This window comes from Poromitra crassiceps, assembly GCF_964638095.1.
Source record: "Poromitra crassiceps genome assembly, chromosome: 6".
Lineage (NCBI taxonomy): Eukaryota > Metazoa > Chordata > Actinopteri > Beryciformes > Melamphaidae > Poromitra > Poromitra crassiceps.
In genome coordinates, this window is record NC_139627.1 from 27,297,287 (window position 1) to 27,320,886 (window position 23,600).

The 23,600-nt window shown below is 43.0% G+C and overlaps 1 protein-coding gene across 1 annotated transcript in view; it reads right to left on the reverse strand.

Annotated features, from left to right (window-relative positions):
* Positions 1–485: 485 nt before the first annotated feature.
* Positions 486–23,600, reverse strand: part of gpr39 (G protein-coupled receptor 39) — a gene marked incomplete at both ends in the record, with an annotated part of 31,021 nt that continues 7,906 nt past the window's right edge. Inside the window, 2 exons of the mRNA XM_083638177.1 lie at positions 486–527; positions 6,443–6,876. Coding sequence (XP_083494303.1) covers positions 486–527; positions 6,443–6,876 — 476 coding nt within the window. The remainder of the gene's footprint in view (positions 528–6,442; positions 6,877–23,600) is intronic.

A 23,600-nucleotide genomic window follows, 5' to 3' on the forward strand; every position in this document is an offset into this window, starting at 1 on the left:
TAACACTAACAAGACACTAGTCAACAGGGCCGGCCTGGGACCAAAAGGAGAATGGGGAATCTTTACTGTTTTTCCCATTTTCCAAGAGTCAAAAACAAATAAATGCCTTCAGACAGACCCTTCAAAGGACTATAAAGGGTGTTTTTCCCTTCATCTTACCCAATATTTAGCAAGAGGATTGGCACAAAATAATATATGTCTCTGATACAGTAGGTCTGTCTGGTTCACATGTTAGTAGTTAGCCTGGCTAACTTCACTCACTTCCTGTGTAAACAAAACAAGTTACGGTCAAAGTCTCATAGGAAGACAGATCTTCTGGCATTGAAAGTGTGTTGTCAAATGTCCATTTTACCAATCCCTTAATGAGCATTGCGGCTTGGCAGCTTGACAGGTGTAATGGTAGCCAGCGGTCATGCAGTGAGTAAACCTCACTCCCAGACGCCTCAAGAGATGCCCTAGTGACCAACGCTAGAGCCCATGGGATGTTAGCCGCCTCCCATGCCGGAGGTTCCGAGGTCAATTCCCAGCTGCGGGGGGCCGACACAACACAGCTTACACAGGCAACACCTCACTTGTATGTTTATATTGCTTGCCTATGATTATGTAACATAGGCCAATCTGGGCACCCTGATCAGTCTGATCACTCTCATAGACCGTCGATATTCAGGGGGTTCCGCTGTATAGTGGATGTCAGCGCCAAGACTTCTGCAGTCATTGTTTACAGTCCAATTGGCGTGAGAATGGAGTTGGAGCTGATTGATTGTACTGTAGGTGACGTAGGTCCAGATGATTGATTGTACTGTAGGTCCAGATGATTGATTGTACTGTAGGTCCAGATGACATTTCATCTAATAATAATAATAAATAGCTCTATAAGACGTCGTCGGATTGTAAACAATGACGGAAGGGGCGGGACCATAGCTCGGTAACACTTCATAATACTGTAACACAAAAAATGGGTAGTTACTGAGGAACGAGTAAGGAACGAACCATTAGTTCATGAATAGTTAATGATTAGTTAATGAGTAGTTGATAGGTAGTTCCTTAATGGTAGTTACTTAAGAACTGACCATTAGTTACCATGTTAACGAACCAGTAAGTAATGATTAGTTACTTCCCTAAAAAAAACTTTTTTTCATTTGTTTTCATTCACTAGTTCATTAATAGTTAATCGGTAGTTCCTTAAAGATCCTTAATGGTAGTTACTTAAGAACTGACCATTAGTTCCCATGGTAGTTACTTAAGAACTGACCATTAGTTACCATGTTAACGAACCAGTAAGTAATGATTACTTCCTTTTTTTTTTTTTTTATATTTCACTAGTTGTTAAGTAATGGTAAAGTAAGCAGGAAGTAATGGTGCATTCCTTACTAACAACTCGGTAAGATGTACTGCTTTACTTGAGGGGGCACAAACATGGGAACTAATGGTAAAGTAAGCAGGAAGTAATGGTGTATCCCTTAGTAACAACTCAGGAAGATGTACTGCTTTACTTGAGGGGTCACACACATGTTAAGTAATGGTAAAGTAAGCAGGAAGTAATGGTGTATTCCTATAGTATATACCGAGTTGTTAGTAAGGAATGCACCATTACTTCCTGCTTACTTTACCATTACTTAACATGTGTGTGACCCCTCAAGTAAAGCAGTCTTCCTGAGTTGTTACTAAGGGATACATCATTACTTCCTGCTTACTTTACCATTAGTTCCCATGTTTGTGCCCCCTCAAGTAAAGCAGTACATCTTACCGAGTTGTTAGTAAGGAATGCACCATTACTTCCTGCTTACTTTACCATTACTTAACATGTTTGTGCCCCCTCAAGTAAAGCAGTACATCTTACTGAGTAGTTACTAAGGAATACACCATTACTTCCTGCTTACTTTACCATTACTTAACAACTAGTGAAATATATATTTAAAAAAAAAGGAAGTAATCATTACTTACTGGTTCGTTAACATGGTAACTAATGGTCAGTTCTTAAGTAACTACCATGGGAACTAATGGTCAGTTCTTAAGTAACTACCATTAAGGATCTTTAAGGAACTACCGATTAACTATTAATGAACTAGTGAATGAAAACGAATGAAAAAAAGATTTTTTTAGGGAAGTAATCATTACTTACTGGTTCGTTAACATGGTAACTAATGGTCAGTTCTTAAGTAACTACCATTAAGGAACTACCTATCAACTACTCATTAACTAATCATTAACTATTCATGAACTAATGGTTCGTTCCTTACTCGTTCCTCAGTAACTACCCATTTTTTGTGATACAGTATTATGAAGTGTTACCCATAGCTCTATAGCGTAAACTCCGAAATATTAGTCGTCAACAGTAGTCGCCAGACTGATAAACTCTGGGTTCCCAGATTGAACATACTGTAGGCCTACTGGAACTGCTAGTGTTGTCTGAAGCACTTGTATGAAGACTTGTAGAAATCAGATGCTAATACTCACACTGAGGAACAGCTGAGTGGGATGAGCAGCTGTTTCTCTGTCTCTGCATGATGGGCTGAGTGTCGTTTTGATTCCCGATGGAGGAGAAATGTTGTTCCACAAACCGATCTCCCATCTCTCTAACATGGCTGCAAACACACCGGCTGACAGAGCGCCTCCTACAGACAGTCAGCCCACCCCTTCCCCGACCAAGCCTCAGTCACTTTTGAATGGCAACAGCCAGAGGAAAGAATGAAAACCAGTCTTTGACCAGACAGGTCGAACTTTTCATAGTGCACTGTGAAAAGTTTGACCTGTCTGGTTTAACTTTTTACAGTGGGCTATTCACCAAAAACCTACTCTCTTTATCACTCTCTCTATGTCTCTCACCCAATTTCAGCTCTCTCACCCAATTTCAGCTCTCTCACCCAATTTCAGCTGTAAATCAACATAAACATTACATTTGAGCTGTTAAAAACTTTGAGAGACTTTCTGAACTGTTAAAACACAGTCTCTGTGTTTGTGAAGTTTCTGAAAATTGTTAATGGTAAACATAATAATACAGTAATTTGAGGATATTAAAGCCGGCCGCTAGGCGTAAACAGCTGGTGATGTTAAAGACAGGGCAGTGCTATAATACGTCTCCTCCATCGAGTCTACTTAACTATTTCTAAATTGACTAAAAGCTAAAATATACAGTAGCCTTTTCCAGATTTTGACCTACATAGCCATGCAGGCACTTCAAGTCATACAGAATGAAATACAGTCATACAGAGAGAAATACAGCATCAGTGGCACTGCCTTTGTGGTTCGCTGTGTGTGTCAGCTGCCTTCAAAAAGAGAGGTTGTAAGTTCTTTTCTGGGATGTGCACAGACTGAACTTTCAGCTCTGTTTTTTTAGGCAGCAAAGTTATTTGTATTTGAATAAAAGTGGAAATAGGCATAACAATCTTCTTTTAGTTTTTATTACACTTAAACTGGTAACATTAAAGACATGGCGGTGCTGTAATATGTCTCCTCCATCGGGAATCAACCAATAATCCACCTGTCAGATAGCAACACAGACACAGCAACTCATCCTGCTGAGCTATGAGCTGTTTGGAAGTCACCTTCTGAATTCACACTGTGTTTACACTGACAACAACACAGAGAGCATAAAGCATGACACAGGTTGGAATTGAACGAGTGAGCAGCTGTTTATCTGACTGAGCTAGAGTCAGAGACTGACTAGACTCCTACATCAGCTTATTTCTATCAGTGTTCAAACTACTGATGATGATAAAAAATAGCATCACAGGTGCTGCCTGAGGCAGGGATTGAACAAACAACCTTGGAACATCACACAGCATATCTGAGTGAGCTATAGCCCAATCCCTGTTGTGATGTTTTCATATTGCTTTAAACCTTGATCTGTGACTATTGAAGTAGGTCTGACAAGAATAAGATAAGAGAGGAATATGAGTGTGTGATTTGGAAAAGAAAGTTGCGCTTCACAATTAGGAAGTTCTTTACCGGACTTAAGAGCCTGAAAATCTTCAGTAAATAACCTGCAGCCTTTTCTTAAGATGATTTTTGGGGGGCATTTCTGCCTTCATTTAGATAGGACAGTAGGCAGACAGGAAAGATGAGGATAGAGAGAGGGGATGACATGCGGCAAAGGACCTCAGGTCAGATTCGGACCCGAGCCTCCGTCGTATGTGCTACCAGGTGAGCCACCAGGACGCATGGTATCCTGCAGTGTGATATGTCACCTGGACCAGATCTTTCCAGGTACTAAATCAACTGGGATCCAGTAGATCTGGATGCTGATTGATCTGTGTGAGGCTATCAAACAGGTTTCCTCAAGTCAGGGAGTGGTGGGTGTGTGTGGTGAACAGGCCATTGTTCTGTAGCCTGGTAAACCGCCCGTCACGTGAACTCACATTTCATTTGGTTCTCCGTGACGGTCTGGACCCGCACAGGCAGTTAAGATGATTGGTCGAGCCATGCCGGCCCGACGAATCAGCGGCGGCCGTAGGCGGGCTCAGGCTTGTCTGGGCAAGTAGTGGGTACATGGTCTTTGTAGTTCTTTTCACTCGTCAACATGGCTGCCGCCGCGGAAGTGACAGGCAGTCTGAATGAAATTGAATGTAACGTTCCCAATTCTATGTATTAAATTCTAAAAAACGACCCTCAACATTTGGGAAGGCTAAGCCACACAACTAGTTTGTTATAATCTAACTAAATGCTTCGAAGGTGACTTTACGACCGTGAGGACTCAATCAATGAATACCACGGAGATCATCCACAGGCACCTTCGGCGATCTGATTGGTTGAAGTTAACACCCACCAGCGGTGATAGACAGATGGGTCATCCAATCACTTGCCAAGTAGCTTGGAAAAAGTGCCCGCCTCCGTCAGCGGGTCTGGTGACTTCATTCCCAGATCGACTAATTGTTCAGAGGGCATAACGAGAAAAGCTCTGTTCCATCTGTGAGCTTATCAGCTACTCTGATTGGTTTGGCTCCAGTTTGGATCTCGTTATCAGTTTCTCATCTTGCTGCTGATTCCTCTGATCCATGTCCACTGCCAATGCTATAAAGACCATGTGCTAAACTCAGCTGGTTACACTTCAAGCCTTGGTTTTGATATTGCTTGACAAGCCATACATCCAGTGTTCGAGGTCTGTGGGAGAGATGCACAGTGAATACAATGTCAGAGAATGGTTTTGAGCTGGTCTGGTTCCAGGCTAGTAGCTACCAAGGTAGGCTACACGCCTAGCCCTAGGCTATCAGAGGACCAAAGTCGGAACGATAGCTACAGCTGCTGAAATAGCCATACCCGGCTAAGACACCCGGTAAGATAGGCACACAACATCGGCCACATGTTCTCAGTGTCCCGGCTTTGAACCCTGCACTGCACCAAGCCTCAACGAGGAGGAATACCCATGATGGACAAGGTAATGTTAGGTGGCTATAGACATGCGCGGCTGGTAATGCTAATGGCATCCCAGTTGCGGCTGGATGTTGATAGTGGTAATTAACACATGCATACAGTATTAATTAATAATAGGTGTTAATGAGGAATTAATCCATGATGAGATCGGCCTAGCCTACTTAATTAATAGTAATTCATATATGACTCAGTCTGTTCATCAAACATACCTTTCATTAGTTGATGATGCGGTAAGCATCAATTGTCTTAATTCATCATGGGTTATACATTACAGTAACTCATGATGAGTTAAGCATAAATTAATGCATATTTGTGCATCAGTATTGTAAATACTATCCCAACCAATCATCACTCTGCATGCCTAAACCTAACCAATCACTCCTCATGCCTCCTCATGACTTCATTATAAAGTAACTTTGAAGTAGGCCTAATGAAAATCGACTATTTTCTTAGCACCCCCACATATTGGTCTAGCCTCCCCCGAACCCCCCCTTAGAAAAAATCCTGGAGCCGTGCCTGTTCCTTTCATTTTATTGCACAAATTTGTAGTTTCTCGTTTGAGTAGTTAAACAACACCAAAATGACCAAAAAGTATACTGTCTAACTACTTGACTCACTATGCAAATATGAATGCAGTTGAACTACCAGCAAGCTACTGCAAAATGTAGTTCAACTACGTAGTTCAACTACAAGTAGTTCTCAATCACTACTCCCCAACACTGCCAATGAACCAATCTATAGTTATGCAATTTTCAGTTGGTGTGGCCATGGCTCAAACTGTGAATTAATCTTAACCCATTGATACCTGATGCAGCATTTGTGTGTATATCCCTCATTTGTGTGTGTATCCCTTTAAAGGGATACACACACAAATGCTGCATCAGGTATCAATGGGTTAAGCTAAAAACGTGATAAAGAATCTCCCTATCCCTATGTTTCTGGAGGCACAACACAACATTTTGTGTCATGGTTTCTTGTCCCCTCTCTCTAGTGTTGAATGAAACTGGACAGCACCTTATATTTCAGTCTCTGTTGGTACATTTGTCTTTGTTTGGGGAATCAAATCCATCACTTGAGTGGAAGAGAGGGAGCCCTGAGTGTTTGAGTCACTGTTGCTCTGAAAGGTGGTGAAGGTGGGAGGGCTTTTCTCCTCTCCCTGAGTGGAGCCCTTCCCTGTGCCGCGACGTAGCGACTTGAGCAGGAGGGGCCTGAGGGAGCGCGCGGAGGCGGCGTGGGAGCTCTGCACGGTGCGCCTGTTGACATGCTGGATGGTGAGGCGGCATCGCAGCACCTGGACGAACACCTCCCTGAACTGCCTGGACGAGAGGTTGTACAGGAAGGGGTTGAGGACGGAGCTGAGGTAGAAGAAGGTGTCGGCCACCGGGTGAAGGGTGATGTAGCTGCGGAAGTAGGACATGGTCCAGCTAGACTTGGGCACCGCCGCCGTCATCAGGCGACGAATCTGGTTTGGCAGCCAGCAGACCATCAGGGCCCCGACAATCAGACCTGTGGAGGAGGGTGGAAAGGAAGGAAGGAGGGAGGGAGGAAGGAAGGGAGGGATTGAGGGAGGAAGAAGAAGAAGAAAGAACAGAAGAAGGAAAGTCAGTGGGGATGTCAGAAAGCAGGAAAGTAAAAAAGGAGAAAAAGAGGGAAAGAAGCGAAGAAAGCAGGAAAGACAAAAAGAAAGAAAGAACAAAGGGAGGCAAGAAAGAAATAAGGAAATAAAAGAATAGAATAAGGGAAAGAGAAGGCAAGAGTGGATGAAGGGAAATAAGTGTCGATGTCAGTAAGAAGGAAAGTCAGAAAGGAGGAAAGAAAGACAGAAAGAAAGATAAGCAAACAGAGATAGTGTTGATTGTTTTTTCTTAATTCCATGAAACTGTGATTTTATGAAACTGCTGTTCATGTGACATAGAGGTTTATATGGAGGCCACGTGAGTTTTATTTCCTAATTGAACAGAATCCTATAATAAGAATGCAAAGTGTCAGTATGTGAGTGAGTGAGTGAGTGAGTGAGTGAGTGAGCAGAATTGGGTTGGGCCACAGATATGCCATTTTACGTGTGGTCACGCTGAATCTTTCTGGAAGTGTAAAGAGCACCCCTGCAGGTGACCTGACAGAGCCGGATTTTTGAATTAGATAATAGGGCTGACTAAATGGGCAAAAATGGCTAATTAGTGACCAAAATGCCTCACCACAGGTTCAGCACCAAGGAGAGCTCCAGAGTGGAGCAGCACACAGGAGTGAGCGAGGCCTGACTAACCCTAACCCAAATGGCAAGTCACAGTGACAGGTTTTCCACTATAATCCTCAGAGGATTATTATCATGCCTTCTGCAGAGAAAAGGCTCATTAAACCTTAAAAAGCAGTTTGTGCTGCATGCAGACATTGGGGAAGTGTGAACTTTCACTACTTTGTCACTAAAAGATTTCCTTGCAGCAGCCGCTGCAGGCAAACGCGGTCCTGGTACTGCTCTTCTCTGACTGTACAGGTTTCAGTTTCCTCTATAACTACAGCAGTGATTTCTCATGATGCAGCCACGACATGATCATGTGCAAACACACAGCTTCATGGTGGGGCTATAGGCCAATCCATTAGCCTGCTGATATGACTCGAGCATACTCGGGTTAGGAGAGATCAACCCATTACTGCTGCATCTCAGCGGAGAGGTCGTGCCAGAGGCCTCATTACCACATCTGTTTGTCTATTCTACAACACACACATTTACTTTTTGACGCACTTTTTCATTTTCAAAATGTAACATTAATCACCCAAAAATAATCACACAGTTATCAGTGTGAAAATTGGACAACTGAAATACATAGGTTTAAAATTGTGTTTACAAGCCTTTAGAAATTCACCCTCAGTGAAGTTTGGCATTTCTCACCATTTTACCGGTTTATTTCATCTGATGGAGCTCTACTGTACACTTTATCTGTCTATCCTACTTTGCATGAGCATGGAAATATTTATCTATATAAATTTGGCAATGTGGGCTCTGTTCTCTCTCTGTCCTCTGTTTTAATTTTTGTCCCACTGATGATGTCATCAGTGATGTCATACATCAAGGGATGTCATAAGACACTGATGATGTCATCAGGATGTCATAAAACTGATGGATGTAAACTTAAGGGGTACACAGACACACACACACACACAGACACACACACACACACACACACACACACACACACACACACACACACTGCGCCAAATTTTAAGTTGGAGCAGGGGTGGGCAATTATTTTTCCTGGAGGGCCACATGAGAATCCAAGATTGTTGCCCTGTGCCAAAAAAAAATCATGCTGTAACCTCTAATTTTATCACTAGAAAACATAATATAGAAAACATACTGTACACTTATTCTTCAGCATTTATTCTATTGAAAATCACTCAAAACAATTTAGGTAATCTCATTCGATTCTTTTAAAATGAGCTTCATAAGTAAAATGGTGTGGTTTGTATTAAACCTCCCGGGCCATGCTGATTGGCCCAAGGAGTGCATGCCCCATGTGTAGGGGATAACACAACATGTGTACTTATTCTACTCACACTCCTTTGCTATATTTTCTTTGTCATACGTCTGAATGAGATGTATTCTCAAAATGTCAGCTTGAATTTCTTTATGCTGCTTTTAGAGTTTTTGTTTAATGTGATGTACAAACACAACAGCATTTCAGACTCCTTAAACTGATACTGATTCTGATCAAAGCAACCAAAATACATAGGGCCCACATCAAAAAAAATGGTGGCATTGCCCTTTAAGATGGATTTTTTGGTTCCGACATCGGCCTGTTGCTCACATTCAAGCTAGTCACCTGTAAAATTGGCACTGCATCAGAACAGTGACGTCCCCTCACAAGTAGTGTGTGTGTGTGTGTGTGTGTGTGTGTGTGTGTGTGTGTGTGTGTGTGTGTGTGTGTGTGTCTGTGTGTCTGTGTGTGTGTGTGTGTGTGTGTGTGTGTGTGTGTGTGTGTGTGTGTGTGTCCACTCCAATCTTGGGTGTGTGTGAAGCTCTCTCCTGTTGATAAATCGTTTTTATTATTACAATTCCACTGCTGTCATGATGTATGTGCCTACCACCCAAAACGGCAATCTAACATGATGGTCTCAGCAGTGATGTCCCTAAGCACGCTCACGTGCGCGTGCACACGCATGCACGCGTGTGCGCGCGCACACACGCACACACACACACACACACACACACACACACACACACACACACACACACACACACACACACACACACACACACACACACACACACACACACCAACAAGAATTATTGTCACCCTGTCATGGGCAAAATATAACTCTGCTAATTATAAAGCAATTAAAGCAGATTATTAGAACAATTAATTCCCTGTCTTTGCTATAATTGGAGTCCATGTGATTGAGTTTCTCAATTCATTGCTGTGGTGCAACAGTATAGGGGAGAGCGGGGTAAGTTGAGCCAATGGGTAGAATGTGTCACCCCTTTTTTCTAGGCAACTGTACATGAAATATTCATGTGATAATGGATTTAGGAAGAAATTAAGAGATACAGTATAGAGAAAATCAACAAAGTACCATGAAAAGTGTATGGCAGACAGACCAGGTATGCCTGGGATGTCCGGTAGGCAACAGCACTCAATTTAGAATTAGTATATTTACTAATTTAGTATAGTTCTTGAAGTTTTAATATATGTAGGGCAAAAACAGACGCGTCTCAGCCTTAAGCCATCATCAGTGTAGCAGAACAAATGACAATGGGTTACATATATACATAGGTGTGAACATCAGTAATAGAGTTCATCTGTGGAAGCTGCAATGCAGCCAATCACAGAGAAGGAGGTGAGGCTACAGCACAAACAGGCAATCACAGAGACAGGGAAATTGGCTACCATAAATAGATAAATATTATAGAAAAATATAAATATAAGAAATACAAGGAATTCTTATTCCTTGTCGAGCAATTTGTCCTCTATGTATGGGTAGAGGTCCTGCTTTTCTACAGTATTTTAGTATCTATTTATATTATATTATATTTCAAATCTTTCTATATATTTATGGTAGCTAATTTCCCTGTCTGTGTCTCTGTAATTGATGCTGATTGCCTGTTTGTGCTGTAGCCTCACCTCCTTCTCTGTGATTGGCTGCATTGCAGCTGCCACAGATGAACTCTATTACTGATGTTCACACCTATGTATATATGTAACCCATTGTCATTTGTTCTGCTACACTGATGATGGCTTAAGGCTGAAACGTGTCTGTTTTTGCCCTACATGTATTAAAACTTCAAGAACTATACTTCTAAATTGAGTGCTGTTGCCTACCTCTGTTCCTGTGATGTTCCTGCAACCTGCACCTATTAAGCTGCTTAAAAACTAGGAGTTGTGCATGCTATTCCCTGCTGCAATGCCTGGGATGTCCCCCTTCTGCACTGAGGTGTCTATAAAAGAGTTCTTCAGGAGGTACTCTCAGACATCGAGCAACAATACTGAAGAATACCTTGCTTTCGACGCTGAGGAGCAAGATAGTTCTGAACTGCTCAATGTTACCTGAGTTCTCCTCCTTTTGGATCCAGACACCCTCAGCAACTCTCCACTGATGGGCTAACGTCCCCCTTCTCCAGATCACCTTGAGGATCCTCCATAGACAGTGCTAGAGCCTGGGGCACCTCGTATAGACCCTGTACAGCACTCAACTTGGTCCTGGAGCTGATCTTGTTCTTGCAGCCTTGATGACCTCCAGCTCCTTGATGTTGAATTCGGCAGTATGGGTCTGGTGGTGTTATCAGTGCTTTGCATTCCCCTATAGTTCTTGGCTGCTCTCATGCTTGGTCTCTGTAGGAGTTGTTAAGGTGCTGGTCAACCTCCTCTTTGAAGCACGTTTAGATGTCCACTGCGTTTCTGCCCTAGCAGCTGCTTGGTGAAACCAAAGGGGTTTATCTGGCTCTCCTCCTGTGCCCTTCTGCGCTGTGAAAAGTGATGAGTTTCTTCCTGAGGATGAGTTGTGCTAATGTAGCCTTTTCTTCCTCCCTTGCCCGCTTGTACTGACGCCTCAGTGATTTTAGTTCCTGCCTGAGTTTCGGATCTCCATCTCCCGTCAATTTGGACCACTTGAGTTTCTTGCCACCTGCTGCTCCTTAGTGCCAAACCTTTCAGCTGCGATGTTGATGATGATTGATGACATGAGCTGGAGCCTTGGTCAACATTACCTTTGGCTGTGGCTTCAAGAATCCCATCTGCATCGACCTGGAGACTGTGGCGCTTGGAGGTTCCGGGAATACATGTGGGGTGACTCCGGGCCTGGCTCCTCCTGCATCTCACCAGGTTTTTCTCCTGTGCATTGCACCACTTGTTCCTTCCTCAAGCATCCCATCTTGGTTTGATGGATCTTCAAGCCATGTGTTTTTTTTGCAGACCTTGCCACAGCTTGGGTCGTTCTGTGTATCAGTCCATGTGAGGTGCTCACCCCCATGGTAATTAATGGTCAGTTCTTAAGTAACTACCATGGGAACTAATGGTCAGTTCTTAAGTAACTACCATTAAGGATCTTTAAGGAACTACCGATTAACTATTAATGAACTAGTGAATGAAAACAAATGAAAAAAAGTTTTTTTTAGGGAAGTAATCATTACTTACTGGTTCGTTAACATGGTAACTAATGGTCAGTTCTTAAGTAACTACCATTAAGGAACTACCTATCAACTACTCATTAACTAATCATTAACTATTCATGAACTAATGGTTCGTTCCTTACTCGTTCCTCAGTAACTACCCATTTTTTGTGTTACAGTATTACGAAGTGTTACCGTATTTGCAAATCCATTAAATCTTATTTACATCTCAGTATGGATTCTGCAGGAGCGTCTCAGTGGGAAAATCATCAAAGTCATTAACGAGTCTGTCAAGCAAAAATAGAGTGATTTAGCCTGCGTGGCAAATGGAAAAAGAAGTGACTATTAGTAATGTTGGGCTGAAACCCAAGAAGAGTGTGAATGCATTAATTTGAAGGCTAACATAAAATCCTCACTCATAAAACCACTTTAATAACTTCATTTAGTCACAGGGGAATATTATTCATAAATAATGCAATGAATATAATCGTTTTAGAGGAGATTTTCTCATGGAGTCACGATGCCTGGATAATCCTTCTCTGGGGACTCATGTTTGTTAACGTGGAAACCACCCCCCCAAAAATGCTGTTGAACTGCAATGTGCATAGATCATGTTCTTTTAGTCAAAATGTGGTTATGTAATAATGCTGATCCACATTTTCTTCTTCTTCTTCTTCCTCTTCTTCTTCTAATGGCTTTCCGGCAGACTGGATGCCTTGCAGCACATGACTGCCTCTCACAGTTGGATGGTCTCACTCTAGACCTGGTTCTTCTTCCTCTTTCAAGTTTTCGGTGTGTCTCACACCTCCTCAATCTTGGTTGTTGCTACTGTCTCATGTTCCTCCGCTTCTCATCCCTCCTGAGCAATGCACCTTCACCATCGTGAAGGGGTCCTCCGTTAATAGAGATTTCAGCCCATGGGCGGAAGCCATGTCTGGTTCCTCCCACATTTTCTACAAATACATTTTGGGCCAAAACTGTGTGGCCCCGCGCCATTCACATATTTAGGAGCGTCTATCACTACAACAGGAGGAGCTGAAGACGATATGAAGATCAGGATTGGAAAATGTAGAAGTGCATACCATCGTGTGAAGAAGATCTGGAGCAGTGGGCAATATCGCAGGAAATCAAAGGTGAAAATCTTTCTGTCAAATGTGATCTCATACGGATGTGATACTTGGAAGATGAAGGTAGCTGATGAGCATCTTCTTGATGTATTTGTACACAACTGCCTAAGAAGGTTACTAAAATACTGGCCAATACGAATGAGCAAGAAGAAGAAGTTCAGAGGATTGCCGGCGTAGAAAAGGTCAGCACACTGATACGGACGAGGAGATGGACATTGGACATATTCTAAAGAAGAGCATTGACAGTAATGAGCGGATCGCTCTACGGTGGACACCAGATGGAAAAAGAAACAAAGGGCGTCCTAAAGAAGCGTGGTGAAGCACTGTGGAGATGGAGCTAAAGACGATGGGCTTAACATCTGGGGGGGAACGGCGGCTGCTGAGGCCAGTGACAGGGACCGATGGCTTATCTCATCAAAAGCCTGACTCTTCACCCCAGAAGAAAACGAAGTATGTAAACTATTATGGTCATTTTATCATTCCTATAACTGTCCAGTGCAAATAGAAAAATATATAACAATCGGCACAAGACCAAGACAGGTCCAAGATGTCCGAAGAGCGACCAGACTGAAGAACAGCAGCCAAGAATAACAATAGCACTTTCACCTATTGGAGTCCTTTCTATGAAAGAGTGGATCACAAAGCTTCTACTATCAACCCCCCCCCCCCCCCCCCCCCCCTTCACCCCGGTCACCACAGCTCCCCATCAATCACATTAATGCTGGTGAGGATCTCGGGCTGAAGCAAGCTGCTGCTTGGTTTTACCCTGATTAAAAAGGCGGTGTCATAACAATACTTTATGGGTAGACCAAAGCCCAAAACAACGTCTCTGCTTTCCCCTTTCCTATTCATCTTGGCAGAATGACCCCTTTTACTCCTGTGGGCTCTTTCACACAGCAGAGCCAACCATAAGGAATGGGAAGATCCTTATTTTCCACGTTGTATTGTACTTTGAGAAATGAGGAGAGAGTGCAGAGTAGCTTGTGCTCCTGTAGGCTGGTTGGAAATGGCACATTGTTGTCACTATTAATTCCAGAACTGCTGGCATGTATCTACAGTATAGTTACAGTATTTATGAGATGGAACGATATATATCGAAATGCATTATATCACAACACAAAAATGTGGCAATATAAACATTGTGGGGCAATAAAATGAATCCTGATATTAGCTGCATTTTATTCTGCTGTAGTCATTAGCCGTAAATATTACGGCTTGCCCCATTTCCAACCCAATCACCAGAATAAAATGTTGCCATTTTACGTGTCTGCATTTTACGTTTCTAACGTCTGCATTTTACATTTCTGCAAACCGCAGTAGAATCTTAACGTCAATTAAACTGCCTTTACAACGTGAAACGCAAATAAAACAACTTGGGTTAGGTTTAAGCAAGTAAAACAACTTTGGTTGTAATTAGGCAGATGCAAATAAAACAACTTTATGTTTAGGGTTAGGGATGTGTAGAGGGATGTGTTGCACTTTGCTGCATTGTTGTGAAACATCAATATTGTCAATGAAGAAAAGTTTGTGTTTGGAAGTATATTCGTGTCTAGTGACTTAGTTACATCAAGTCGGTACAAACATACTGTAGGTGTGGGCTAGCAATATCAAAATTCATCATGTATACATTACAGTAAGATTATATCACATAAATCCTAGCATCCCTCGCTGGCTCACCCGCTGAACTGGCAGTGCTCATGCCCCGTTGGTTTGCCCTTGAGGTCTTGCCCACTTCGCGGGCTCGTAGACGCAGCTCGGCCGAGCTGTGCGCCGCCGAACCGCTGCCTGCCCTATTACAATAGTAGGATACTTTCAGTGGTCAACAAAGATCCAGTCTGCACTCTTCGCAAGAGTAGGGGTCACCCTGGTGCCCTGGCTAAATTCCAACACAGGCCTTCCTTCCATCAAGGCCACCTAATCATCCCTCGCTATCTACCGTAATTGGCTGCCGTGCATTACCCAGGTGGGTGCCACTGCTAGACTAACTTCCCCGAATCACTACTTCTCTAATTTAGTCAACCTCGAGGGCATATCCTCCGCTCTCACCTCTTGCTTTTTTTAATTGCCTTTAAGAGCGAATGTGATAAAACATGGAATTGTTTGTTTTGATTGAGGTCAAGTAAAGCTCTTTGAAGCACTCGGTCCTGGAGGACGTTATATTACAGCGCTTCTCCATCCCCTCCTGCTCGCCTGCCCGCAGTTTCACCCTGAGCAGCATGCAAACGTGAAAAAGGCTGCTCGTTTAGGAACAAAGCAATTTTTCATCTTCAGGTGAACCATGTCAGATTCCTGAGGTGAGGATGTAGTAGGGATGTTCATTTTGAAAAATGTCCAAAATCGAAAATCGGGGAAAATTAACGATCAATTATCGATTATCGATCATATTAATTTTTTTTTTTTTTTTTTTTTTTACAAAATGAATGCATATGGCAGAAAATACGAAAGACAACGTGTTCTCCTCAATGAACTCTTTATTTCAATGTGTCTCCTCTCCAACACTGCTGTCCCCGGCGCATGCCGGTGTGAATTCCCCGGCCCCTATTCTCCCACAGGCCTTCGGCGCTAAAACGGGCCTTCGGCGCGAAAAAACGTACCTTGCGCCTGCCTCGGGAAGATTTCAATATGGCTTTACGCTGCCAAATGCGCTTTAGGCCGAATGGGCGTGGCGCAGTCCCAGAATGGGCGAGAATGGGCGTTTCGGCGTTAAATATCGGCCTAATGATATCTTCCCACCTGGCGTAAATTTAGCGCTTTGCGCTTTTGAAAACCAGGCCTATTCAGTGCGCTGGTTGCGTGGAGCGCTCCCCTCTGGCTCCCTTCTCTGTGTCACTCTCTCCCTCTCTCCTCAGTCTGACAGGCACAATACGACTCTCTCTCTCTCTGACTCCCTCGCTCAGACAGACACAACACACTTCCCATAGGAAAAATAAGTTGTAAGTTCACTGCCTGGCATGTCCCAGCATGCATTGTGGTACTCCATTTCGCTACTAAATAGCAACCAAATGAGCCGAAATGGTTACATGCTCCCAAAATAATGTGTAATGGTAACACAACCTGCAATTGTAGAACATTTCAATATTGGACCAAATAAAACATCGAAATGAAAACACCACCCTATGTGAAACATATATGTCCTCCTGGGCCTATATATCCCTTGTCCATTTAACGTGATTTAGATAAGTGACAGCGGAACGCGCTTCTACTGTCATCTGCTATACTGTGATGTCCGCTCCAATAACTTGGCCCTACTTCACATTTAGTTTTACAATAAAAACACATTTATGCAATGACTTTACATAATGTAGGGTATATTTATGTGCATCATCCTTCCTGCAGCAGGCGAGAGAAAATGATAACTTTCTGGACAAACTTTCACCAATCTAATAGGCTATATTTTTCTAGCTGATGCATTTAGAACATTCTTTTCACTTTGATCTTGCTATAGTGTAGGGTATTTACATGCTTGCAGTATTTAAACTGCAGTTAGATTGGTTTGAGAAGCATAATAATATGGAATAATAGCCTATATGGAGCAGACAGACTGGATGAAGGGGGGGTGGGGGGGCAGAGCGCTTGGCTTTGTCTGGTTTTACCGGATTTGTCCAGGATTTGGAGCTTAAAAGGCAAGCGTGTGACTCTTTACTGCAATTCTTCAATGAGCGGACTATGCATAATTTTACGCTTAACACATTGACTGCCAGCCATTTTTTTCTTGCTGTAGGTAGCTTCTGCCAAGCCGTTTTTTGAGGATTGTGGCTCATTTTACAAGCCCCCAAGGATTATTTTCTGCTTGGAGTTTGTGAACATACAATATCTCAAAAGTACTAATAGAATGTGTACTTTCTCTGTCTAAAAGAGTTAGTTTGTAGAGTTAGTAGTTATGTAAGCATTATCAGTTGAATACAGCATGGTTTTAGCATGAGAAAAAATATTCAGAGATAAACGGCTTTTTGTGAAATTCGATAGAGCTGTCACTTTAACCATTCATTTTTGGCTCTCTCTCTCTCTCTCTCTCTCCCTCCCCCTCTCGCTCTCTCTCTCTCTCTCCCTTCCCCTCGCTCTCCCTCCCTCTCTCTCTCTCTCTCTCTCTCTCTCCCTCCCTCTCGCTCTCCCTCCCTCTCTCTCTCTCTCCCTCCCTCTCGGGAGGGAGACGCACTAGGTTTAATCCTAGTGAGAGGGGGAGAGGGAGAGAGAGAGAGAGAGAGAGAGAGAGGGAGGGAGGGAGAGAGAGAGAGCGAGAGAGAGAGAGAGAGAGAGAGGGAGAGAGCGAGAGGCAACTCCTCCCTCTTCTTGGCTGCCGCGGCCGTCACAGTCTCAGTGCTTTTGCTGCTCTCCTGTGCCTGTCTGCAGGCTGCTGTTTGAGGAAGTCGGGACTCGCTCGCTTCTTGGGAGTTTTGGTTGAGAGAAGCTTTTGCGATTCTGGTCATATTTATGCTGCGTGTTTCAAAGTGTGTTCCACCTGTAATGTATTATGTAAATTTGCAATCCCGCATCGCCAGCAATCAGTGCGAAAACGAGAGCGTTTTCCCCCAACCATTTTCATGAGAATGTAATACTGTAAAATCGCCTCGCCATTTCCTTGAATGGCTTTGCTCCCTTTTTCTTTGATTTCGCTCGTCTGGGGGAGCACTGTCAACACTTAGTGGGTCGGTAAAATAGATTATACACATTCAATACCTCCAATAATTGTACAGGAGACGTAAAAGGGATTGATCAACGCCCCACCGTCAAAAAAAAAAAAACGTTTTTTTTGACGTATCCATACGTCGCTGGCAGTCAAGCGCTGGATTTTTTTTGACGTATGCATACGTCGCTGGCAGTTAACGTGTTAAAAGGCGTGGTTATAATGGTTGAGGCTGCGTGTAGCGCCGATACCAAGATAGCGAGTGCGCTGGTCCACACCCACTTACTGCGCTAGGCGGCCTAGCGCTAGGCCTTAAACGCAGTTTCTACGCCGATTGCAACGATAGGGCCCCCCATTTTTAAAACAGTTTTGTTGGCACAAAGGCCCGTGCCCAGCCAGAAAACTAGAGACTATATGAAGCTCCACCTCACGCTAGTCGGCTGTGCAATTGAGTGGGGCGAGGAGGAACGAATTCCACCCAAACCTAGTCCGCATTTTTTTTTTTTTTTTTTTTTTATAATAACAATAATCGATAAGAATTCCACATGATCGATTCCATTCCTTAACGATCAATTATCGATTTTCGATAACTGATGAACATCCCTAGGATGTAGTACTGCACTTGAATTCGGTATTGATCTCAAGGCTAGTCTGGAAGCCCCTTAGTGTTTCTCAGTCTGACCTTCTTTAATTGTTAATTGTCTCATGCCTCCACGCTGGCAACAGCTGTGGCCGGAGGCAGCCGCGGCCGGAGCCATGTTTTACGGTTGTCCGTCCGTATGTCAGTCCCATTCTGGTGAACATGATATCTCAGGAATGCCTCTACGGAATTTCTTCAATTTTGGCACAAACATCCACTTGAACTCAAGGATGAACTGATTACAATTTGGTGGTCAAAGGTCAAAGGTCACTGTGACCTCACAAAAGACGCTTCTGGAACACCAGAGATTGAATGTTTTTCATTCCTGTCCTCCTTTCGTCCTTTCATTCCTTTCCTTAAAGTCGTTTTGATCTAAAGGCTTCTGCTTAAATGCTTGAAATGTGTTTCTTAGAGAAATGTAAATAGTGAAGTTGATCCTATGTATGCATTTCTTTCCGCCTTTGCCTTTCCACCAAGGCAAAGCGTGGCTACTTTAAATAATCTAAAATATTAGATAGTTTTGATTTGTTTATCACTTTTTCGGTCACTGCATATTACATTTGTTTGATATGTTAACTATGATTCCAAAAGATGGAAAATATTACCCTGTATAGGACGAATCAGCGTGACGTCATTTGCCACCCAGAAATGCGGAACCCCGCGGCAGTTAATAGTATGAGTTGTGCCAAACAAACATACCTCAAAAACTATACATCACATCGCTTATATTTTGACATTCTGAGTGAGAGCAGAAGTAGCTCAAGAGTTTGATGTACGTATATATGCATGTCGTGTTAAAGTTGTGTGAACTGTCGCAGTTTTTTAAATGTAAACAGAGTCAAGCCGGCTAGAGCAGACACTCACGCCTCGCGCCACTTGGGCTCCATAGGGTTCCATTGCCGTTGCCACCCAGTGACGTGGTTTGTTCTCTCGTATACGGGGGATCAGCCGAGCAGCATTTTGGTAAACAAACCACGTCCAAATATGGACTTGAAAATCAATTTCGGAGTGGGGGGTTTCAAAATGGAGGGGGTGTCCCCATTCGGAATAGCGGTGCCTTTTAAAAAAAATGGGAAAACCCCTCCATTACGAAGAATTGAGGTCGATCTTCGGAGTGGGGGTGGGTTCGAAAAGGCAGGGTGTAACCGTGCGGAACAGGATTTGAAACAGATCACCTCGCAGTAGGCTACCAAAATAGCATTCAAACAGCCGGTGCCAGGTGTCGGCACATTTCAGATGTGTGTGGTGGCACGAGGTGGATAAGGAAACACTCCCTCGCAGTCTAACCTGTGATTTGAGCGGCGACTCACTGTGAAGCCCAACTCTGACTTCTCCTCCCGGCCATCTTAACGCGCTCGCTGAGTGCGTGCTGTCATTCGCAGGAAGTCTTGCCGTTAGCTACGATGGCTGCCAAGGGCCCACGATGCTCTGGAGCTTATTATTAAACTATGCGGCTGTCACTCAGTGCAGCGGCTGGCTGTGTGGGAGAGGAGGAGGACTGGCGTGTTAATCCACCTGCCTGGAGGGGCTCATATATTACCGACAACAAATCCTCCCCAAGGCTTATTTTATACTCACCACCCTCATCTGTAAAATGGTTTACAAGAGCCCAGTAGAGCAACAGAGAAAGGGTGCAGCATCTAGCCGTAGCCACAAAATAAGACCCATCGATCCAGAGGAGAGGGCTTCATTCATGGGAGGCGATAGGGCCGTCACTGTGGTTCATGAGCTGTGGCCATGTTCATGACAGGCAGCTGATGGCTGAAGGCTGGCCTCTGACAAAATGACTGCTGATGTGAAAGGTTGTGTTCAAGACAAGTTATGAGCCTTCTAGTTGCTCTATAAATTCCAGACACCATCTTATTCAATTTTAAATCATTCATAGTCATATAGACTGCACTACTCCGGCACCAAACTAGTAACTACACTCTTTCCCCCTTCTGTCTCTCCAATTTGGCCGAAATGTAAAGCAGCAGCAGGGCACTTTAGGCCACCTTGTTTAGGTCTTGCCCCAAACGAAATAAATTAAATCCATCACTGACTGTGCAAATCAATAACAATATTTACTCCAGATAATCAAGTTATTATTATTATTATTATTATTATTATTATTATTATTATTATTATTATTATTATTATTATTATTATTATTATTATTATTATTAATAATAATAATAATAATAATACTATTAATAATAAAGTGGGCATTGTCATAAATCATGGATTATTAGGTCATCCTCAGATGAGTCCACCTGGATTTCTCCATGATTGTTATACATTTTTGGGCTTTATCAGACAGGATAGTATAGGCCTACTGACAGGAAAGGTGAAGAGAGAGACAGGGGATGACATGTGGCAAAGGACCATGGGTCTGATTCGAACCTGGTCGGCCACGCGAAGGACTAAACCTTGGTAGGCTACATGCTCTAAAAGGTGAGCCACCCCATTGTTAGGCTTTACAATGCTATGTGAGGACTGAGATATGCAACTTCTCTCAGCCCTGACAAACTCCAGTTCTTTTGTTAGTACCTTGGTAAGGGGCACTGACAGGAACCCACATGTCTTTGATGTTGGGAGGAAACCGGAGGAAACCCACACAAATACGGGGAGAAAATGCAAACTCCATGCAGAAAGGACCTTGCGACGGACCAGGGGTCGAACCCAGGTTGAACAGAGGCGACAATGCCAACCACGTACTGTGCCACCGTGCCGTGGATTGTACACCATAAATACCGGTAGGCCTATATGAAATACACCAGAACCCTATCAATAAAATCTTTGGAAATCCAAATTTCTATAATTGTGTGCAATTGTTCAATTTCCATTCAAATTGAATTATTTATTAGTCAACTCTAATGCCATTTTAGTGAGTGTGCATGATTTACATTTTCAAACCGTTTTATCTGGGTATTTCATGTATGTCAGCTCTCTGAGCATTTCCTTCGAGTAAGGAATTGATGTTTGGCTGTTTCCCTCCAGCTTGAAGGGTAACGTTCCAATCACACATGGAAGTACAAAGGTTTCGGTGATATCTTACAGAGCAACATGACAGTGGGATCTGTGTGACTTCTTCTACAAAGCATTCCTCAGATCTCCAGATGGACTTGTGTCTCATACTGAGCAGCAGTGACATTAGATGGGTGACATGAGACCAAGGATGATCACAACACACATCTCAACTAGACTGAAAGTGTTTGAAAAAGAATAACAATAGGAGTCCCAAAAGGAAAGCTTGCGCTGATGTTTTTTCTTTTCTTTTTCTTGTTATGTTTAAGCCTTGGAGGGCCTCTTTCTCTCACAAAACCCACTCTATTTAGAGTGTGACTCAGACAAGGCCAAAGGCTGAAGGCAGCAAAACAAAATTAATAGTCATTTCACAAATGAGCCATGTTCCCGGTGACTAAAAAAAGTATCTAAAGCAATTAACCTTCTGTCCTAGACGTGATGTGCAGGCAACTTAACAAGTCTGTGCCCTGCTTTTAATTACTTCCAAAGTCGCTGAGCCCAACCAGGATTAAAAGTTATTTCAAGGTAAAGCGAGCAGTGACAGGAACTTTACCCCAGAGATCATTGACATCAATGATTACTGCAACACATTGTTTTCAAGGGGGCGTTCACGTTGGAACTCAGTGCAGTTTTTCCCAGACTTTTCTATCTGTCAACAGCATTAACAACTCAATTCAAATTCGTATTCAGATCATAATCCTTGCAGTAGCTACAACAAGAAGTTAATAAATCTGCAAATATTGAGAGTGTAACCCCCGTAGTTCAGTAATATTTCATTACAAAAATGATGAAGTCTAATTCCCACGTCCCAAGTCTAAGTGCTACTACTTGTGGTTGTTTATCAATATTGAGACGTTATGAATTTGGAAGTAGCTGTGGAAGATATGATAATGCTGGAGAGGAGGGCAGGTGAGGTGGGATTGATTAGAATACGGCCTGGGAGGTTGTTGTAATAATTTAGGAATATTGCTTATAGTCGTGCATAGCCATTCAAAATTAATGTGAGTAAATTCTGTCAGACCAAAAGAAGCGGTTTTGATGATCTTGCAGTCATTGCAGTTTGTTTTGGTGCAGTACAGGATGGACGATCACACCATCATGGCTTCTATATCCACCACAAACAAACAATCCACTGGAATCTGTCTTCATCAATATTTATAGATGCATCAATATTCTATGTGAAGTGATAAAACTCAAACTTTGGTGTTGGAGTAGGCCCAGTGGGAACATGCCACACAATGGAGCGCTATCTCATTAAAAATCAGTCAAACATGTTGAGGTTCAGGTTCAGATTTCCACCTCCACCTTCCATTTTCAAGACATTTTCCAAAAAACATCAGTTTCTGTGGCACATAACTGTGACACCTCTCACCATCCAATGTGATATTTGTAAGAGTTGAGGAAACTTCATCATTATGTGTATGCAGCCATGGAACACACGATTAACATTTTATTGGAAAACACTGTATTTCCTGCTGGTGCAGAGACTTGGATGCAGAAGCCAAGAGGATGGGCCACACCTGGGGACAACTGGAGGATCTGGCTAAAGATCGGGATGCTAATAGGTGTAATTATTAGCACCAGGGAAAAAGTGAACAGCGAGCACACTGCAAAAAATATATACAACTTCGGTGCAGGGCACATACAATATCAAGTCACAGCAGAAACACTGAAGAAGACCTGCGTGCCGAAACGGTTTGTTGCTGTGCTGCTGCCCTACCCAGACTAAGGTATTAAACAAACTGTTTGTTGCTGTGCTGCTGCCCTACCCAGACTAAGGTATTAAACCTACCCAGACTAAGGTATTAAACCGCTAAAAGGACTTTTTTGTGTGCTAAACCTTTTCTGCTGTGACGTAATTATTAGCACCCCCCATCAGTTGGTCAAGTTCCCACCCCAGCACCTGTCAATCATCTTCATGAGCTGTCTAACTTGACACAGCAAGCATCTAGCCCGGGCGGTGTAACTGCAGTGTTTATAAAGCCTCCACAAGTGTTGAAAAGGCAGATGCAACAGCCAAAAACCGCTATATGCAATATTACTATTATATTACTGTAGAGAAAGAGTTGTAGGTTTAGCACTACACAGTTACTCTTCTTGTAACAGTTATGATTGTCTCTCATTACACATTAATACAATCAGATTTTATCAAACATTTATAGTCTTATTGAGTTTTTGCTCAACTCTGTCATTTCTGAGTTCATTCAACCCCTAGACCTACTTAATGTGTTT